General features: G+C 38.5%; 1 protein-coding gene across 1 annotated transcript in view; it reads right to left on the bottom strand.

The window, feature by feature from the left end:
* The window catches only part of eys (eyes shut homolog), a 123602-nt gene that overhangs the window by 20838 nt on the left and 84655 nt on the right, over window positions 1–18109 (bottom strand). The window contains exons 39-41 of the mRNA XM_026309983.1: window positions 17415–17591; window positions 10325–10475; window positions 2071–2179 (exon numbers count right to left, since the gene is read on the bottom strand). Coding sequence (XP_026165768.1) covers window positions 2071–2179; window positions 10325–10475; window positions 17415–17591 — 437 coding nt within the window. The remainder of the gene's footprint in view (window positions 1–2070; window positions 2180–10324; window positions 10476–17414; window positions 17592–18109) is intronic.

Raw genomic sequence — 18109 nt, 5'->3', positions numbered from 1 at the left:
GGAATGACTTTATCGTGCCTTCAAGTGTGTTTTCCATGTTTATGCGATGAGTCCATTTGAACGACCCACTGATGTAATATTCATGACTTAGTGGGCTCAAAGCAGAGTTACCAAGTACTGTATGCTGATTGTCGAGTACTATTTTAAGGCGGCATTAGTCAATATGGCCTCTGTTTCATTTTACATGGTGTCCAGCTCATTTTTTCATACAGTGCATTCTTCTTATGCTCATGTGGGCCAGATCACAGTGAATAAGTAATTTTGTCCCACTCAAAAAAATGAATATGCATTAAACTGTAACTGAAAAAAAGACCTTCTTTAAAATTACAGCAGTAAAGATTTTCAAAGCAATATGTTCACATTCATAGGTCTTGAAGCCTTACACTACCATTCTGTCAGATTATAGACAGAAATCATAAATACTTGGTTGTGAAACTCGAGAAAATACTGGGTATGACTTAACTAATACAACCACCATTTGATTATTTCTTTTATTTCTGTGATTAAGTTTGGTAATGGTTGTGCTGCAGGCTAGAGTGGAAACTAACAGCAGCTAACTTTCTGACCCATCTACTGTCTGCAGCCAGGTCACGAGTGTTGGTTTCAGTTTTCAGTTTTATCCAAACAGTCTAAAATTACAAAACATGCTCAAAACATTTCTGAACAACTCGCAGACTTATCATAGCTTTTGGATTGGAGGTTTTCTTCTTTCTGCAGAATGTATATGTCACTCTATGCCCTTATTTAGTACATTATTATGTCTGGATACTGGTTAATTTAAGGTTAAATTCAGTAATGCAATCTACTTAGTTTTTTTGTGTAATTTGCAGTGGGTGAGCCTTTTAGTCCAAAAACAGTCATGTTTTTAAATAAATTCCAAATCAAAGGCTTTTATCTTGAAAATCCCTGACAACAGGCAACAGTAAGAACTTTACATTATGATCTTGTCTAGTGCTTTTCTGTTTCCCCTACTGTTTAGACTTTTAATTAAAATAGCCCAAATGTGCCAAGAATTATAATTATCCATCCAATTAGTAGAAAAATCAAATTTTATTTAACTTGATTTGTGTTGATATTACTAATTAATATCAAAACCTACAATTTTTCAGTCCTGGTAATACATTGATCCTTTACAAAGGTTGGCAAAGAATAACTAGAATCACTGTGCAGTGCAATACAAACATAGTAAGGATACTTGTAGCATGAATGTTGGCATCTCAAATTAGAAGACCATAAATCACTATGAGCGTGGGTCAGGCATGTTGAGCCTGTGGGAAGGTTGTGTCTTTGAAAGCGAAAAACAAAATTATTAATTTAATAACAAATATAGGTGGTGTTTATCAAATTAATGGGCCAGAATAAAAGGCAGAACAAGTCCAAACTAACTTAGTGCTACAGTACTAACATGCTTCCCATTCAACTAATGTAACAGGTGCACATATTTTTCTTTATTTATAAATGTATAAACACTGTGTGCTAGGCTGGCTTTGAAAACATACAACTAATCCCATGATGCACTCATTTATTTCTTATATCCTTAGGCAGTGGCCAGGAGTTTTGAGTTCATATAAACCAACTATAGTGCTTCTTATGGCATACCAGACATACCAGACAGAATGCAACATAACAAGCTACTATGATGGCCAATCAAATATTCTCGTAAGTGCACGTTCCTGCTAGACTACTTTGAAGGATGATTGCTGTATTTCTACTGTTTACATCCTGAATAGACCCAGCAAAAGACAGAATGACTGCAACTTCCCAGAACAACAAATCCTTTCTCATAACGTTATTGTCATAATTATTTCCTGTCTTACAGTTCTCTCACCAACACAGCCCTGTACATTTATTTCTCTCTCTTTTTTTTTTTAAACAGCTGTATTTGGCCACATAATTGACAATTAAAAGAAAAAAGTGCATTGCCTGACTGGGTTTAACCTCAAAAACACCTGATTCCAGAACAGTTACACAATAATGTACAAAATTATGGCATAGGAGGTTCCCAGTATATGATTAAAGATTTAATGATTGCACATGAGGGTTGATTTGTTTGAAGGCAGGTCAAGTTACCTCTGACATGGGTTGTGACACATACTCCTCAAGACGCTGAGCTGTGCCATTATCTGCAGCTATTTCAATCATACATGACCTTCCTTGTTTGCCAACAGGAAGACTGTATCTGTTGAGAGAGAACAGGCAGACACCAAGGTTAGGTAGAATGGGTGCCCCTCACAGTATCTGACACCCGCAGCACATCCAGCAAAGGCATGAAAAATATTCTGATGGAGAGACAGACAGAGCAGTGACAGTAATGGAGCCGCTAATCTGACCACTGAGACTACAGTATAAACTGACTATGTATGATAACGTATACATTCCACAGTGCTTTATAAGAAACTTCATGTACTGGTAGACTGGGCTGGAAGCAATTGCCCATTTAAACGCAAGGCTACAGCCCAAGACCTAAGAGAGAGTAAAAAAAAACAAAAAAAAAACAAACAAAAAAAGGAAACCATTTCCACAGCTGGATTTAAAGACCAGGAATAAGTTTCTCCTCAGTGCTGCAGTGATATTCTTAAAGATGTATTCCTCTGAATATATGAAATTCACATAATAGCGCCTGGAAATTCACTAAATATAAACCATTGACTGCGATAACCGGTCACAACCCATTTATGTGATCAAGCTCTAATATATGATATACAATACTATTTCCAGTAAAAGAAAATAATAATAGGAATAATAATCAGTCTAAAAACATGATTATGGGTGCAAGTGCTCATTATGTCATTCAGGATTAATTAATAACAAAAATGAGGGCACAAACTAGATATACATTATAAAGCTAATGAGTAGGAAGACAATTTTATCATTTGACCCTCTGTGTGTCTCTGGGGAAATATACAGTCATACTAGTCATTAATGTTGCAGCCATAATGTTAAGTAGCTGGTCTACTTGTGTCATATTGTAGCTCAGGCAAAGTCAAGTGATTCCCTCTCTCATATTCATCACTGATTTTATACAGGCACACTGTAGAATTGCAGCCTCTTTACAGAGCTGTACATTATGCATATTGTTGTACACTGCATCACACACAAACACAAATGTTTAAGGGAGTAAGTGCACCACTTGAGTTTCTTAGGTTTACAAGGCTTTTTTGTATCTAACCATATAATGCAAGTAAATGTCACTTATTTTCAAATCTGATTCTGCAAAAATCATTTGTTCATTCTTGACTATACAGAAAAATAATAAATAAGTAAATAAAATTTAAAAAATCAAATGTCTGCTTCGAATGCCAGATGGAAACAATCAGGTCAAAGCTCTAATTTGAAACAGCCTTCCAGGACACCTCCCTGAGGCAATCACACACACGCAACTGCAGGTAGGACTAATCACAGATATGGAAATCATCAGAGCTGTTTTGCACACACACCGATAAAATTACAGCACATTTAAGACTCCAAATATAAAATGCAACATAATGTCCAGAGAAGACATGTATAACATCCTCAGGGTGCCAGTTGTGCTTCTGAGGTAATTGTCCTGGCACTGGCACAACAGTATACATGATCAACGAGTAATTTCAGAAGATTACATTGCCCCACTGTTTATTTCTAAGTTACGAGAGTATAATCCTATTCTAATAAAGACTGAAATGTTCCAGTACTGCAAATCCATTCCTTGTTGTTGCAAAAACAGACTGTTTGGTGAGATATGAAACATCAAAATATTGTTAGAGAAGTTTCTGTTGCTTAAGGCATAGGAGGTATATTTTGGTGCATGCTACAGTAGCTTTTTATTTGGCCTGCTAATGCTGCAAAGACTGTCCCTGTGAGACATGGACAGCATGCTCACTAAGCAAACAGGATGATGTTACTTGATGAGCTCTCATGAGCGCGCTGAATGCTCCACCAGACTAATTTACATTGGTCTTCCTCTAAGGCAAAGATGACTAGTTATAAAGATGACTATTGTATGGCTACTGTTAGTTGTTAGATAGCTAGGAATATGCCCCACAGGCCCACATCATCACAACCCCTACACACACAAGTACACAAAACCACACAATGGATTCGATTACACAAACAAACATATGAGTGAATCAGAAGAAAAAGAGGCCATGGTTTGTCTAGAGATGAAGCACTAAGTAATTTTCTCTTATGCTCCCTGTGAATCATTCACTGTTGGGTCTCACAGGACCAACAATACCAAATTCCCAACTTGAGGTAAACAAACAAAAACATATGAATATTTCATTTTCTCTAAACACACAACACCACAATATGGCTGTGATCGTTTTTACTTACTCAATCATCATTTATGCATTTCTTCATCTGGCTAATGCTCTAATCATAAGTGATTTGTCATCTCCAACATCCTCATTTAGACTGTGTCTGGTGTGTGACTAATTCAGTGCAAGTGCATTACAGCAACTTTCTTGACGATCACCACTGAAATATTACCTACAGTGTTAAATGTTGTAAATACAGCACCTTTACACAAAGGTATTTGTTAAACCTTGTCTTTACAATCCTATTTGAATGTGTCTCCTTTACAGTCCCCAGCAGAAAATTAATAATGAGGGTGGCTCATCATTAAAATATTACCATTGCATAAAAGATCTGAAAGTATTGGCAAGAGATGGCAGTAAAACATCATGTACTGTGCTGGTACCCTTGCAATAGTTTTCACTGGCTTTTTAATGGCTTATTATTCTAATCATATTTCAGATTCTTACAAAAAGCAAATGATAATGTGGGACAGGTTAGTGGTGAATTTATAATTTGCAAGTCATTTTAGTGATTTAGAGTCAAGAGTCTATTAGTTCTGAAAGTAGAGAATATGCTACGAAGCGTTTCCTACCTACAAGCAGATAAGATGTAAATGGGTCAAACATATTACATATAAAAGAAGGACAAGTACAATCTGTTTGATATTCTTTTTAACAGGCTGTAGGAATTATACATTAGGTGTGACTGAACAGAGACACAGAAAACCCATATGCTTGATAATCATGTATTATTTTGAAATTTCAGGCCACAGCACCTGCTACACAAGACATCAGGAGGGATCTGTTAGTTGGTCTTTAAGTGCAACAAGCCCACTATCAGCCCATAATCTATACCTACATTGACTGTAATGCCTGCTCTGGCTCTGGTGCAGTGCCTTTCTCACACGCAGCACTGCAGCATTTGCTGCATAATTTTTGCTGTGACTGGCAAGCCTCAATTAATTAGGGTAGCCTGTGTTCTATCATTATATCTCCGGCGATACAATTAGACAGCACACAGCCAGACTCTTGGCATTGTGGAGCTTCACAAAAGAAATTTCAAGTGAGCAGACAGGGCTGCTGTTCGCTTCTTCAATGAATCTTTTATAGAAGGACATGTCAGTATGACGCTGAATATCGCGTGATTGATAAAAATATGCAGCCCCAGATCTGGCAAAGTGCTAAATACTAAGACCTTGTTTTTTTATTTTTACCCTGTTGCACATGTGGTATGACACTTCCCCAAAATAAATGTTTTCTCATTAATCTTCTGCAATTAAAATCCTGGGGTCATTGTTATGGATGGGTTCTGACCACTGGTAGTGTAGTTTGGACAAAGTAATCAATGGCTCCTTACTAATTACTTTTCCACACTGCACAGTAATTACTTTACACATTACTCAGATGAACACTATCACAGCAGGGATGATTTTACTTTTTAGTTACCTATAACCTGTACCCATTTGTACCACAGTTCAGAGTAATTGGATGGACACTGTACAGCTTAGTTCTTAAGCTGACAGGGTTTCTGACCCTGAACTTCACTTTCTTATATTTCTGTGACATTAATTCAAATAGCTCTTTGGATATTTGTGATCTATTACAAAATCCCTTTCAGTGTTTCTTACCACAACTATTTATTACTACAATTTAAACAAATTGACATGAAAGGTGACCCAGTGGCATATTATTGTTACATATTACTTATTAATGTATTACCCATAACAGTAGTGGTGTCATGCTGTCCTGTATTGTGTATAGCTTGTAAAGCAATAAGGCCTTAATAGAGTTAGGTGAGATGTAAGGCAGCAGGTTGTCTTAACTCCAAAGTTTGTAACCAGTGAGTACATTTAAGCAGATATATTCCACTGCAGGAGTGCAAAGGTAAGATTGATTTTTACTGGAAACCAGGAACAGAATTTCTACTTAATCCTACTGTAAATCTACATAATAAGGTTATGTACAAAGAAGAGGGCTGGTTTTACACTGAAAAGAAAAACAGTGGTGAAGTCTGTGGGATTTTCTTGGTTTTTGCTATAGACTTCAAATTCCTGACCAAAAGCCAGGGAGAGTCTAACAAAAGCTGTTATCTCGTTTCACTATAAGAAATGTCGGACCTATTGTTTTTGGAGCTTGATCTATCGTGGCATAAGTCCATTCATCCATCATCTATACCTGCTTATTTCTACATGGGGTCACAGGTATCTGCTGGAGTCTATCCCAGCTCTCTTTGGGTGAAAGGCAGGGGTACACCCTGGACAGGTCACCAGTCCATCACAGGGCCACATAGAGACAAACAACCTCACACACTCACACTCAATCCTATGGGCAATTTAGAGTCACCAATCAACCTGACATACATGTTTTTGGACTGTGGGAGGAAACCAGAGTACCTGGAGAAAACCCACACAAGCACAGGGAGAACATGCAAACTCCACACAGAAAGGTCACTACTGGGTTTTGAACCAGGACCCTGTTTGCTGTGAGGCAACAGTGCTAATAGAATCTAAGAAAAAAGTTCAGAATATTGCCAATATGGTGGCACCATATTCATACATTTGTCCTGGTGAAACTGAATATTTAGTGCATTTTAAACAGAAGTAATATGACAGTCTATAAAAACATCAACATGAACATCAAAAACCGTGAGGTGCTAGACACAAAATCATCTGTCATAAAAAGAGAAAATTCCCAGTAAGGCAGAATCATATTGAGACTGGAGACACTACTCCTATTCCTTTGACTGCAGAGGAAAAAGTGCCCACAAAAGTGGCATAAATTTGAATAATCATATCTGCCAGGCACTCTGAGTTCACCTGTGACAAGAAAAGAAATGTGATGCTGCAGGATGCTACGTGTCATCCTTATTGATCTTTGACTGTAGGTGAATGAGAATTACTCCAAAATTGAATACTAAGCACAACAGGATTCAGCCAATAATGTACACAGCCTCACAAAGGGCCAGGGGAGCATTTGGAGTCTGTCGCTCTCAAACTTTAATCGCAGCAGTATTGCTCCAAACATCCCCACAGTAAAACGTGCCGACATCAAAAACACAGCACAGCACGCTCCCCTTTGTCAAATTATAAGACAGCACAGGACAGTTCAGTGGTTTCCTTTTCTCTTGCCAAACTTCACAGCCTATACTGGAGAACAACTGGGTTGATTAAACTGAATTGAAAAATAAAATTAAACATTTTCAGGGAAGAGAAAACATAAAATTGCTGTGTTATGGTAATGGTTTGTTTGCTTCACATCTACTGTCAATCTGCTTGTACATTATGCATTCTTTCACAATGCATAAGTTAATAGTTCGCCTGAATAAACATAAGCTATAATATCTTCCCACGAGCCACCAGTGTCTCGACACAGACTGCAGTTTTAGATGGATTCTAAAGTGAAAGTAAATGAAATGCAAGTTCTTCTCTGCTCAGGAGAGGTCTACTGTACATGTATTTTTTCTGTATCGATTGTTCTGATCATTTTAGTGGAACCTTACTCTAACAAAGCAGCTTAAAGGAGAATATGATTTATTCAATTATGTTTACTGTCAGAACAGGCTGCTAAATTTTTGTTAAAACATACACAATGTATTTTATCCTTTTTTGGCATATGACAGGCAAGTGGCTGTGTAGGACTGCAGACTGACTGTCCTTTGTGGTTTGAAGAGAAATACAAATATGGATGACTCACGAAAACCAAAGATTCCTTCACAAGGCTTTCGTTATTTATATAATTATTATTTATTGAGCCATATTACCCTAACTATGTTCCTATAGTAGAGAAAATTATGCGAAAGTAAAACATTAGCAGCAGCATCACCTATGTAACCACCCACTAGAGGGCTTTTAATGTCATTTAAATAAACGCTCCACACTGTTTATGTGTTGTTTTGTACTTATCCTCGTAACTACTTGTGACAGAAATTATGTCATTATCACAACTACTGTGTATAATAGCCCAATATGGATAAACATCAAGAAAGTGAAGTGGCATTTCCCCCCCACCCCCTGGTACTTTATTTTGAAAAGTAGTGTCATACTATCTCTCCATGTCCACAATGAAGTGTCAGCTAGATGCACTACATGAGAAAGTCAAAGCAGTATAACTGTATTCGGATGAAAGCAAAAAGCAAATGTTTTTCTAACGTGTGCGTCAGCACAACAGTGCCTGAGATGACAATAAAATTGCTGGGTTGAAAATGGGTGTGTGTGTGTGTGTGTGTGAGAGAGAGTGTGTTGGAAGAGGAGAAAAGGTGCAAAAAAAGAGGGACTGAGTCTGTGTTACAGTGACACCAGACAATTTGGATTTTCCCTGTTTGGTCATTGGAGCTTGGATTATTTACAGTTAAATACAGCCACTTCTCTGTACTGCACAGATGCTGACAACAGCAAATTGCAGGAGCTGCATTCAGTGTTGCCAACTAGCATCCAAGAAAAGTAGGTATTCACTGCTCAAACGTGACTAGATGATGTCAGGCGTTCGTTTGCATATGAATAAACTTGCTGAAGCGATCAAGAATAAACAGAGGCAGAGCTCAGCAGCAGACCCTCTCCTGTTTTTTCTACTGGCTCATTCTGCCCCACAGTGCCTGAGCTGCAAAGCTGCGTGTGCACTACAGAGACAGAAGATGAACTGAGGCACATGAGGCACTGATGGCTGGAATGGCTGGTTGGGTATTTGGTGGCAAATACTTGACCAAATACTTAGAAGCCAGTAGTTTCTCTGATAATCCAAAAGGATAGCTAATGTTGCTTGTTGTATTTGAGAAATTATTTCACCCAGGGAGGTGTTTAAATAAATTGCTAAATCTAGTGAGGAGACTGGCAAGTACTGTGCAGTTTGTGTACTGGCCATCATGTTTCAGGGGCTTAAAGGAAAAAGATTTTCATACTGGGTTATGTCCTATGTGTCTATTACAGTATGTTATGCTGTATTTTTGTATCACATTATGAATTAAATATAAAGCTCTGTAGAGGGGAAAAAAATGTAAAAAAAATTATTAGTTGTGTTTCATGGTTGGGTTTAAAATTTTATTTAGAATGTAAAAAAAAAAAATTACCTGTCACTTTTGGACACAGTAATGAGATGGACTCAATTTCTTATTTAGTCAGTAAAATATATAATTCTCAGTGAGCATTAAGACTGAGCTCTGACACACAAAAGCTTATTGAGCAAAGCTTCATACTACAAGACCTTATCATGTAATCAAGATCGTTTATTTTGAAGTAAAGAAGTATAACACTACGTGCAGTGCGATCTATATTAGGTCAGTACATATAAGTAAATTGTGGAGTCATTTGGAAGGAGTAAGGTTTGCCTATGAATGAAGATTAGAGGGTCTCAGTCATTTACAGGAAAATGCTCAAAAGCAATTTGCCAAAACTGTCAGTTGTCTCCACAGACCGAATATCAAAGTTCTATTACCTGTAAATGAGCTACAAGCTGTCTGGGATGGTAAGTGGTATTTTGGGATAATTTTTTTGTCTGTATTTTTCCTGTACATTTGCAAAAACAAAATGTAGAGCTTGGTGAAAAATGTATCTGTATGTTAGTACTCAAAGAGCTAAAACCAAGACTGTCCGTACACTGCACAGTTTTCTTTGTTTATGTGACTCCGACATTTTGGCACTGCACTGCACAGTTGCTGAGGTTTACAGTGATCCATCCAGGCTATTAAAGTTGGGCTTTTCTGATTGAGTGAGCTTTCATTGCAGTTCTGTACTTCTCTGATCAATTCTGTGATCAACAACTGTTGACAGCTACTGGACAGCATAGCTTTCACAGGGTTTTAGTCCAAGAGACCATGATAAACAACCCTGTGTAAAAATCTTCAGTAACTTATAATAGTGCTAAATACCATCTTTGTATGTCACAACACAAAGACATCTTCATCCATGAAGACAATGATATTAGTCGAGTTTTCCCACTTGAAAAATACTGAATGTATTAAATGAAATATGACATTCAAGTGTTATTTCTAGGGCAATGATAATGTCTAGGGGAATAGAATATTGGAGAATAGAAAATAATGTAGTAGTATATCCTACCGGATTGTGATTGAAATCCATCTATTATTGTTGATGTTCTGACCTGTGGCTGCATTCAAAACACGACTGCCACCACAGCCGAGTTCAGCAACTGGGCTTCCATCTTGAAGGAACACATGAAGGAACAGATCCCCGAAATTCTGCTCCTGAGCTGAAATTTAGAAAAAAAGTGATTAGAGTCTTTACCAAATGCAATATATTATGCAAGATACAATATTTATAATGTTACTTCAGCTTTAACTCTCTGGATACTGAACACAAAAATATTTATACAAGTGGATGAAAGTGGTTTGACATGACCATTGTGGTTAGTAATTGGATTATGGTCAGAGGGTGGATGGTATACCCAGCAAATAAAATGTAATTGGTGGGCATTGTAATCAATACCCAGCAGCATGTGACAGTCTGAGGGGGGAAGTCCCTCCTGCCAACAGATGTACCTGCTCAGTCACTGTGTATACCTTCGTTTAGACTAACTCTCACTATGCTGTAAGCTGCACATAGCACAGAACAGACGGCATACAAGTCAACCACTCTTAGCCAAGTGGAAAGTAAAAAGAAAAAGACAATAACCTGAGAGAAATCTGTTCAAAGGTGCTCACAGTTCTTTTAAAAGGGGGCTGGAAAAAGGGTTGGTTTTTACTAGCGGACAGAGAAAAAAAGATTTTAATGAGACTTTATGGCTATTCATTTGTTCAAAACTCTCCAAATTCAAGTATGAACTGTCATAGATTATCAGAAGAAGAGCAGAAAACGATGGAAAAATCCACGTCCATTTACCTAAACACACAGGGGGAGGCAGGAGCATCATGTGGCGACTCTATTCTGTTGAGCCTGTCGTTGCCTCTCATAAGGAAGGTGAAAGGTACAGTAACAAGAAAGAGGCTCCTTTTTGCAGAGGACTTTATTCCACCACCAGGTGCTGATTTTGACATGACAGTTCCAGTCACAGCTTGGCTTCTGATGAAACCATTAGTAGCCACTAATATATATATCCAGGAAGGTGCATGACGTTTTCTGTTAAAATGTTAAAAGTGTTGTCAAGTGACAAGACAAATGGTGGCATCGCCTTATATCTTATTCCCACCTTGTCCATTTTACAGCTGGAAAGATTTTCTGGGAAATCAGCTTCGCCACATAGAAGTCAGTGCTCTGGGCCCTCACTTTGCTCCAAGCTCATGGTCTTGCTTGCACAAAAGCAACCTCAAACTGATGATGAAGGCCAGAAACTGTTTCTGTTTACAGCGACTACAGGTTATCTGGTCAGGATGGCATTATTAGATATAGCTTCTCCAGACTTTTCACAGAAAGAGAGTTTCAGCTGCACTAGCACAGACAATCTTGCAAGAGACACAGTTCAGTGGGGGAGCGACAGGCAGCATCAGAAGCATTAATCCTCCCACACAGGCCTTCAGCAGGGAGGTAGAGAGAGAATGAACACCAGTCCTGCACCTCTGTCTGTGAGGACATGAGCAAAGGGCAGGCAACAGAATTCAGCTCTTTGAAGGAGTCAAAGATATAGAGGGAGCCTGCCACTCTTGTGCCACTGTCAGGGAAGACATGGTTGCAGGGCAGAGGACACGAGAGAAATGCTGCCCTGTTAGAGAATCCTAAAATATTTTCAACAAGGCACATTTCAGCTGAATTAGAAAGAGTGACAGAGGGGTCACAAATCCACAGGGAGCTACTGAGTATGAGCAACACAAACAGAGTTGACCCCTCAGTTTTCACAATGACAATGACTGCCAGAAACTGTCTGTCTCGCTGGGCTAATACATGGACAGACGTATTTGGACTGCACAGACATTGTCTTTGCAATGCAACCATCTCATATGAAGTAATGGCACAGGTGGAGGACTTGGACACGAGAGGAAATAGAGCAAAAGCTGAGCTTGATAGCTTAATACAGTGCACTCTGACAATACATTTACTAAAGCAACTTGGAGGTCTTTGTCCTATGACTCAATGGGGACACACTAAACAGTGCCATATTACTAACCATCAAATGGACCACAGAAGGAATATCACAATCAGATAACCAGTGTTTCATCATTATTGTTTTGTATAAGGGTAGGACTCCTAATCCTTGGCAAAATAGCACCAGCAGGGACAAAGTAGATATGCAAAGCATTATTCACTGGAGGGATTTTTTTGTTTGTTTTGGGAAAAAAAAAAAAAAAAATCTCCTGTGACATTCAGTTCAAATTTTCAGATTTCTGTATTTGTTTGTGAAGTTCCCTAAGGATCATTGCTTGGCCCCCTTACTATGATGCCAGCAGTCAAATCATGCAAAGACACAATGTTTATCGAAGCTTTCTAAATTTCCATTTAGTTGTACACACTGCTGTCCATTAGGGACATAAAAATCATGTTCATCATGTTCCTGCAACTGAACAACTAAACTAAGATTGTTGTAATTAGAATGAAGCCTCGGCAGCAGGAAATGAGTTTTGATCGCAACATTAGAAAAACTGCCGTTTAACATAAAAACTCAAAGGCAGATGCATCCCCCCAGTGCCCCCAATGGCGGGGGGGGGGGGCATCTTCCAATATTCATCTTTAGCTGTTTGACACTTTTGCTCTACCAAAAATGGCAGTGGACTGACACCAACTCATTTGAAATGCTGGGCATTTTCATTAAACAAGAAAGAGATCATTTGATCACACGTCAGATTGGTACCAGGTAAACAGGAAGCAATTTGACATCTTTTTTCTAATGATCTTCTCTTGCAAGAGAATTTTGTTTGCAGCATGAAATAAGAACTAGTGATTCCTGCTAATTCAAAGAAAAAACACTTTATATGTGTACTTTGATTTCCCTGTCTGCAACAATTATTTTTCTCACTTGATTTTTTTGTTTGTGGTGCGTTTAAGTCAGTTTAAAAAAAACAAACAAACAAACACTTTTCAGATGTGATTAGAGTTTGTTCAGAAAAGCCTGAAAATGTCACGAAAATAGGCAACAAATGTGACTATGAGGGGCTATTCATAGCAGTGCATGAAGCTCCTGTGTCTCAGAGACCTTTACACTTAAGTAGAGGCAACAAACAAGCAACGTTTAGCACTTTCATTTGATGCTTATTTTCAGCAAGGTAGGATTTTGACTCTGAAGCAAGTAGCGAGGCTCTGCGAGCTGTTTGTGACAGGGAGGAATGCAGCATCATTTTAAATGGTGCGAGATGCATTTGCATAGGCTTGAGGTTTTTAACTACACTGAAGCCATTTTTGCCAAAAATTGTAGTAAATATATTGCATGTATACAGTATTTGTGGAAAGTTCACAAATTTACAAAAAAAAAAAAAAGTAATTCTGTCTTATAATGATTCTGTGACAGCAAAAAAAAAAAAAAAGCCTATGGTACATTTTTTTCCCAATTATATTTTCTGTACATTTGATATTAAAATGAAAAACACATAAAATATTAAAGCATTTGACAAGTAATGTTACATAATCATTACATAATCATTTACATTATTGTCAAATGACAGACCCAGTTGAGACTGCAGTTAATAAATGCACCAGCAAAGAAATGCAACCCAAAGATAAAACTTCCGTCTGCAACAATGTGTTTCTGTCTCTTTTTCAAACCACTCATTTGTTGACAAATATTATTTACTACAGATGTCAATGATGCCTCATCTTTTATGTTTCTAGTGTTCTTCTGTGAGGATATTGTTCCCTGCTGTCCCCATGGCCCTGTTACTCTGCACGAAGTGTAACAGAGCATTCGTCCTTTTGTCAGTGCCTGTCACCTGTTTTTGTTTCTCTCTCTCTTTCTTTCTCTCTCTCCCCCCCCCCCCCCTCCCCCTCTCTCCACCCCACCCCCACCTCCTCGTATTTCTCTTCTCAAGTTGACAATTGAAGTCCAGGGGGAGATTCACGTGTGTGCTTCAGGGAGAAGTGTAAAAAGGAGAGCGGAGAATAAGGAGCAGGTCTGGTGAAGAGATTCTCCGCATCTCAATACATGTCTTTTGGTTCTCTTCTGATTAACTTTGTCTGTTTGATCTCTGGAGTTTTCAGTTCCTATCGTCTGATGTGAAAAAAAGATGGTGCACTATAAGCCAGGAAGCATTACTAGATAAAAGACACTGTGCCCTCTACATATGATTTCTGAAAATTCATCTCTCCTCATGACAAGGCTCACAGCCTGCTTTCTGGCTTCCACGCACTGCGGCAGTAATAAAGTTTAGGATGGATTCAAAACTAATTGAACTAACTAAGGTAAAATATGAGTTTTCTTCTTTACAGCAGTGTTCAGTCCAGAGTGTGGTGGAAGCTGGTTGGGAGTGAAGAAGGAATCAAGCAATTATTACTTTCCAAACCAATCTGTCAAGAAAACCTCAAGGCTTAAACAACCAGCGACTCAGGATTAACACAGCTAGATGACTGCTAGCACTGAATACACGAGCCAACTAGTATGGACAGGGTGCAGGGGAAACAATTTCGCTAACTTGACATCGGGCACAATCTAACACATCGGGCACGCAGTCTCACTCACACCATGTTTTGGTTTGCAAAGGGGTTCAAGCTTAGTACTCACCATTAAACTTTGTCAGGTATTGGAGCTCACAAATCCGCAATTTAATCAAAGAGTAAATGTGGGTGTGCCCCAGGTTGGACTGCAATATTTAATGGGCCTGTAATGTAAATGAGAGGCCATGAACCTGTAGACGATGTCACAGATAAAGGGGATGATCTAGGTTACACTGTTAAGATGGATGTTGCAATGTCTGTGCCTCTTTGGTGCAGAATAAATCACCCGTGTTCACCACACAATGCAAGGTGGGTACAGTTCTGCTAGACTCACACCTGACTTTATGTGGTGTCATACGGGAACAGCAATAGCATCAGAAGATCAAGGTGGCTGGAATTTTTTTTTTTTGTTTAAGAACAAGGAGCTGCAATTGCAGCCCACTGAGACACACGGTTGGATATTTCAGTCCAAGCCGTTAGTGCAGTGGCTTCACCCCTTACTTTGCTCATTTGTAACATATGCACAAACACTTTGAACAGATTTATACACACAACGGTGCATAAATGAAACAAAGTTCTCATGACTCAGCTTTCTTAGCCCCTAAATAAGAAAAAAAAAACATAGGAAAAGAGAAAGAAACAAAAAGATTACCAACTCTCCTCTCGCCAAAACAATGCTCCATTATTATGAGGGTGTACGCAGTGGCGATCTGGCTTACCTATCCAAATCTCCTTTTGTAACAGAAGAGTGTGTGCATGTCTGCAGGTGTGAGAACAAAAGAGCTGGCTGGAGGCTGATGCACAATGCAGAGCTCACGGTTGATGTACAGGGTCAGCTCCAGTCCTTGCTGCCCCCACCAGCGACCACGGTTCTTGTCTTATGAAGATTTCTTTGTTTGCTTTCAGGTTATAGCTCAATCATCAGCAGCAGAACAACAAAACAGACAGCTCACAGCTGTCCACAAGGCAACACGATTTGTTGTCCCCTCACCTGAGCACGGTGTTTTTGGTAATGAATGGCCTTTATGGAATAAATGTGTTTTAAGTGGTACCCACGAGAAGCTGGTCACATTGTGTAAAAGATAAAAAGTAAGCCTCAGTGCCTTCTTGCTTTTCTGCTGTAGCCTTGGAAACACAGGTCTCATCTTTGTGTACCACAATTCTCTGCAACAACAACAGATGGCTCATAGCACTGCGGTGTGCAAGTGATATCTTCAGTTGGGTCATTTATAACGTATCTGAAATTAACAATATTTAATATTTAATTTGATAAAAGTTACAGTGAAACATCACAAGCAGTTGCTTTAAATCACTTTTTTACTCATCTTTAGTGTAATTATCTTCAAAACTGAATAATTTGTTGAACTTGGATCAATACCCATCAGCACTTTCTTGATTTCTTTTCTTGCCTGTTCCATTTCACAATAACCTTTGCCATCTATCCTTGCTTTCTAGAAATTAGAAGCAATATTATATATTCAACGTCTCAGTGTAATCGGCTGCTGATTGAGTGATTCTGCAATATTAGCGTTCTAAAGACAAAGGAGGCCGAGAGCAAATAATGTAGGTAATAATGACACTAACAACGCAGCAAGTTTTTCAGTAAAGAAGATCATTCATAACATGTCCAAATAGCATTACACAATGCAGACCACACTTCCACTTTTCTAGGCTTTGCAATACAACAAAACAGTGCTCTAGAGCACACATTTGTTTTCTGCAAGTGAAATATACTGTATCTTGATAAGTTCTGTTTTACCCACAGTTTGTTGGATGGACATGCTGAAGACATTAATCTGCAGGTAACATCTGCAGCATGAATATAACAAGCTTTGGTTTTAATGGCAAATCACTATTTCTTGGTGAAATACAAGCCTCGCTTGGGTTTTGATGTCACCAAAAGGAAATTACTAATCCTGATCAAAAAACTGCACCAAGAATTTCCATGCACACATTTGAGTAGTTAATTTTTCTATTGAACTCTCTTTGAAAGAAAGTGACCATGCATATTCTACATAATGTAGGACTATTGTGTTTGTGTTCAGTTTCCTGACACTGAAAATGCTCACAAATGTCAAAGCTTTTATGGTTTTGGATCACAGAGAATTCCCAGTGTGTCAATATTCACACTGATGCCCAGGTTACTTTATAAATACAGGTGCAAATAATAATTTGCATGACAGATAGATTAGACAGAAAGATAGATAAGATAGATTAGAAAGATACTTTATTCATCCCTATACGTATTCTGTACATTGACTCCACTGAGGATTTAGTTTGGTCTAGTCTGCTCTAGTTAGGCCTTTTAATGTTGAAAAGATAGACATACTGTAGCTGATTTTACAAAGTACCCTACTGCAATATGACAGATACTGACAAAAATTCTCTTCAACATGCACATGTAGCCCACATCATTATTTAGGAGAGGATGACTTCCAACACAGGCTATAAAAACAAGACAAACATCTACATTTACAAGGACATGTGTAAGGAAAAACCTCCATAAAATGGTATTCAACATAATGGGCTAAATATATAACTATAGATATGCATATCTTGTACGCCTTTATCTATACTTGTTTTCATAATGTGAGAAAAAAAAAGAGACTGTACTCACTGTAGAGGATGGTGCCTTGTGTCGAGATTGTTTTCACTGTCAAGTAGAGAATAACAGTGGTGTCCTTGACAGTAGCAGGTAGATTATTTGTGGCAGCAGAAGGCTGAAGAAGGAATCCAAGAGGCTGCAGCTCTAAATAAGATGTGCCATCAAATGAGGGGATATATACTGTGGTATCTGGAAACAAAAAGTAAAGACATATTAATAAAATGCATGTGCATCGAGTAAAAAAAAAGATCAGTAGAATTGTAATCGTGCCTAGGAATAAACATTTTACACTTTTGCACTTGAAAATATAATACAATCACACTTGAAAAATGAAACGAAAAATGACAGTGTAGTAAAAGCAATATCATATAGGGTTTTTTTTTTTTTTTTTGTTAGTAAACAGAACAGCCAGGATTGGCCAGTGTGTGCCTTCACAGCACTGATAGCATGCCTGGGAGCAGAGTCAGCAGCTCCCTGTCAGGGCTGTGTGCCAGTGTGTCATTTCCCAGTGGATGACAAAGGGGTGGAGAAGGTACCTGCTCAGGTCATCAACTCCACAAGCTAGTGATGATCTGTTGGCTTTTACACAAAGGAAACTATACACCTGGTGGACGGTTTGCTTTTCGGGTGCATGACAGTTCGATTCAAAAATGGCCACCCGGCCTCACCTCGAGTTCACCTCTCAAGGAAAAGTGCTTTTTGTTCTA

This window comes from Mastacembelus armatus, chromosome 15, assembly GCF_900324485.2.
Source record: "Mastacembelus armatus chromosome 15, fMasArm1.2, whole genome shotgun sequence".
Taxonomy (NCBI): Eukaryota; Metazoa; Chordata; class Actinopteri; order Synbranchiformes; family Mastacembelidae; genus Mastacembelus; species Mastacembelus armatus.
Note: the sequence above shows the minus strand (reverse complement) of the source record. Positions and strands in the feature narration are given on the sequence as shown.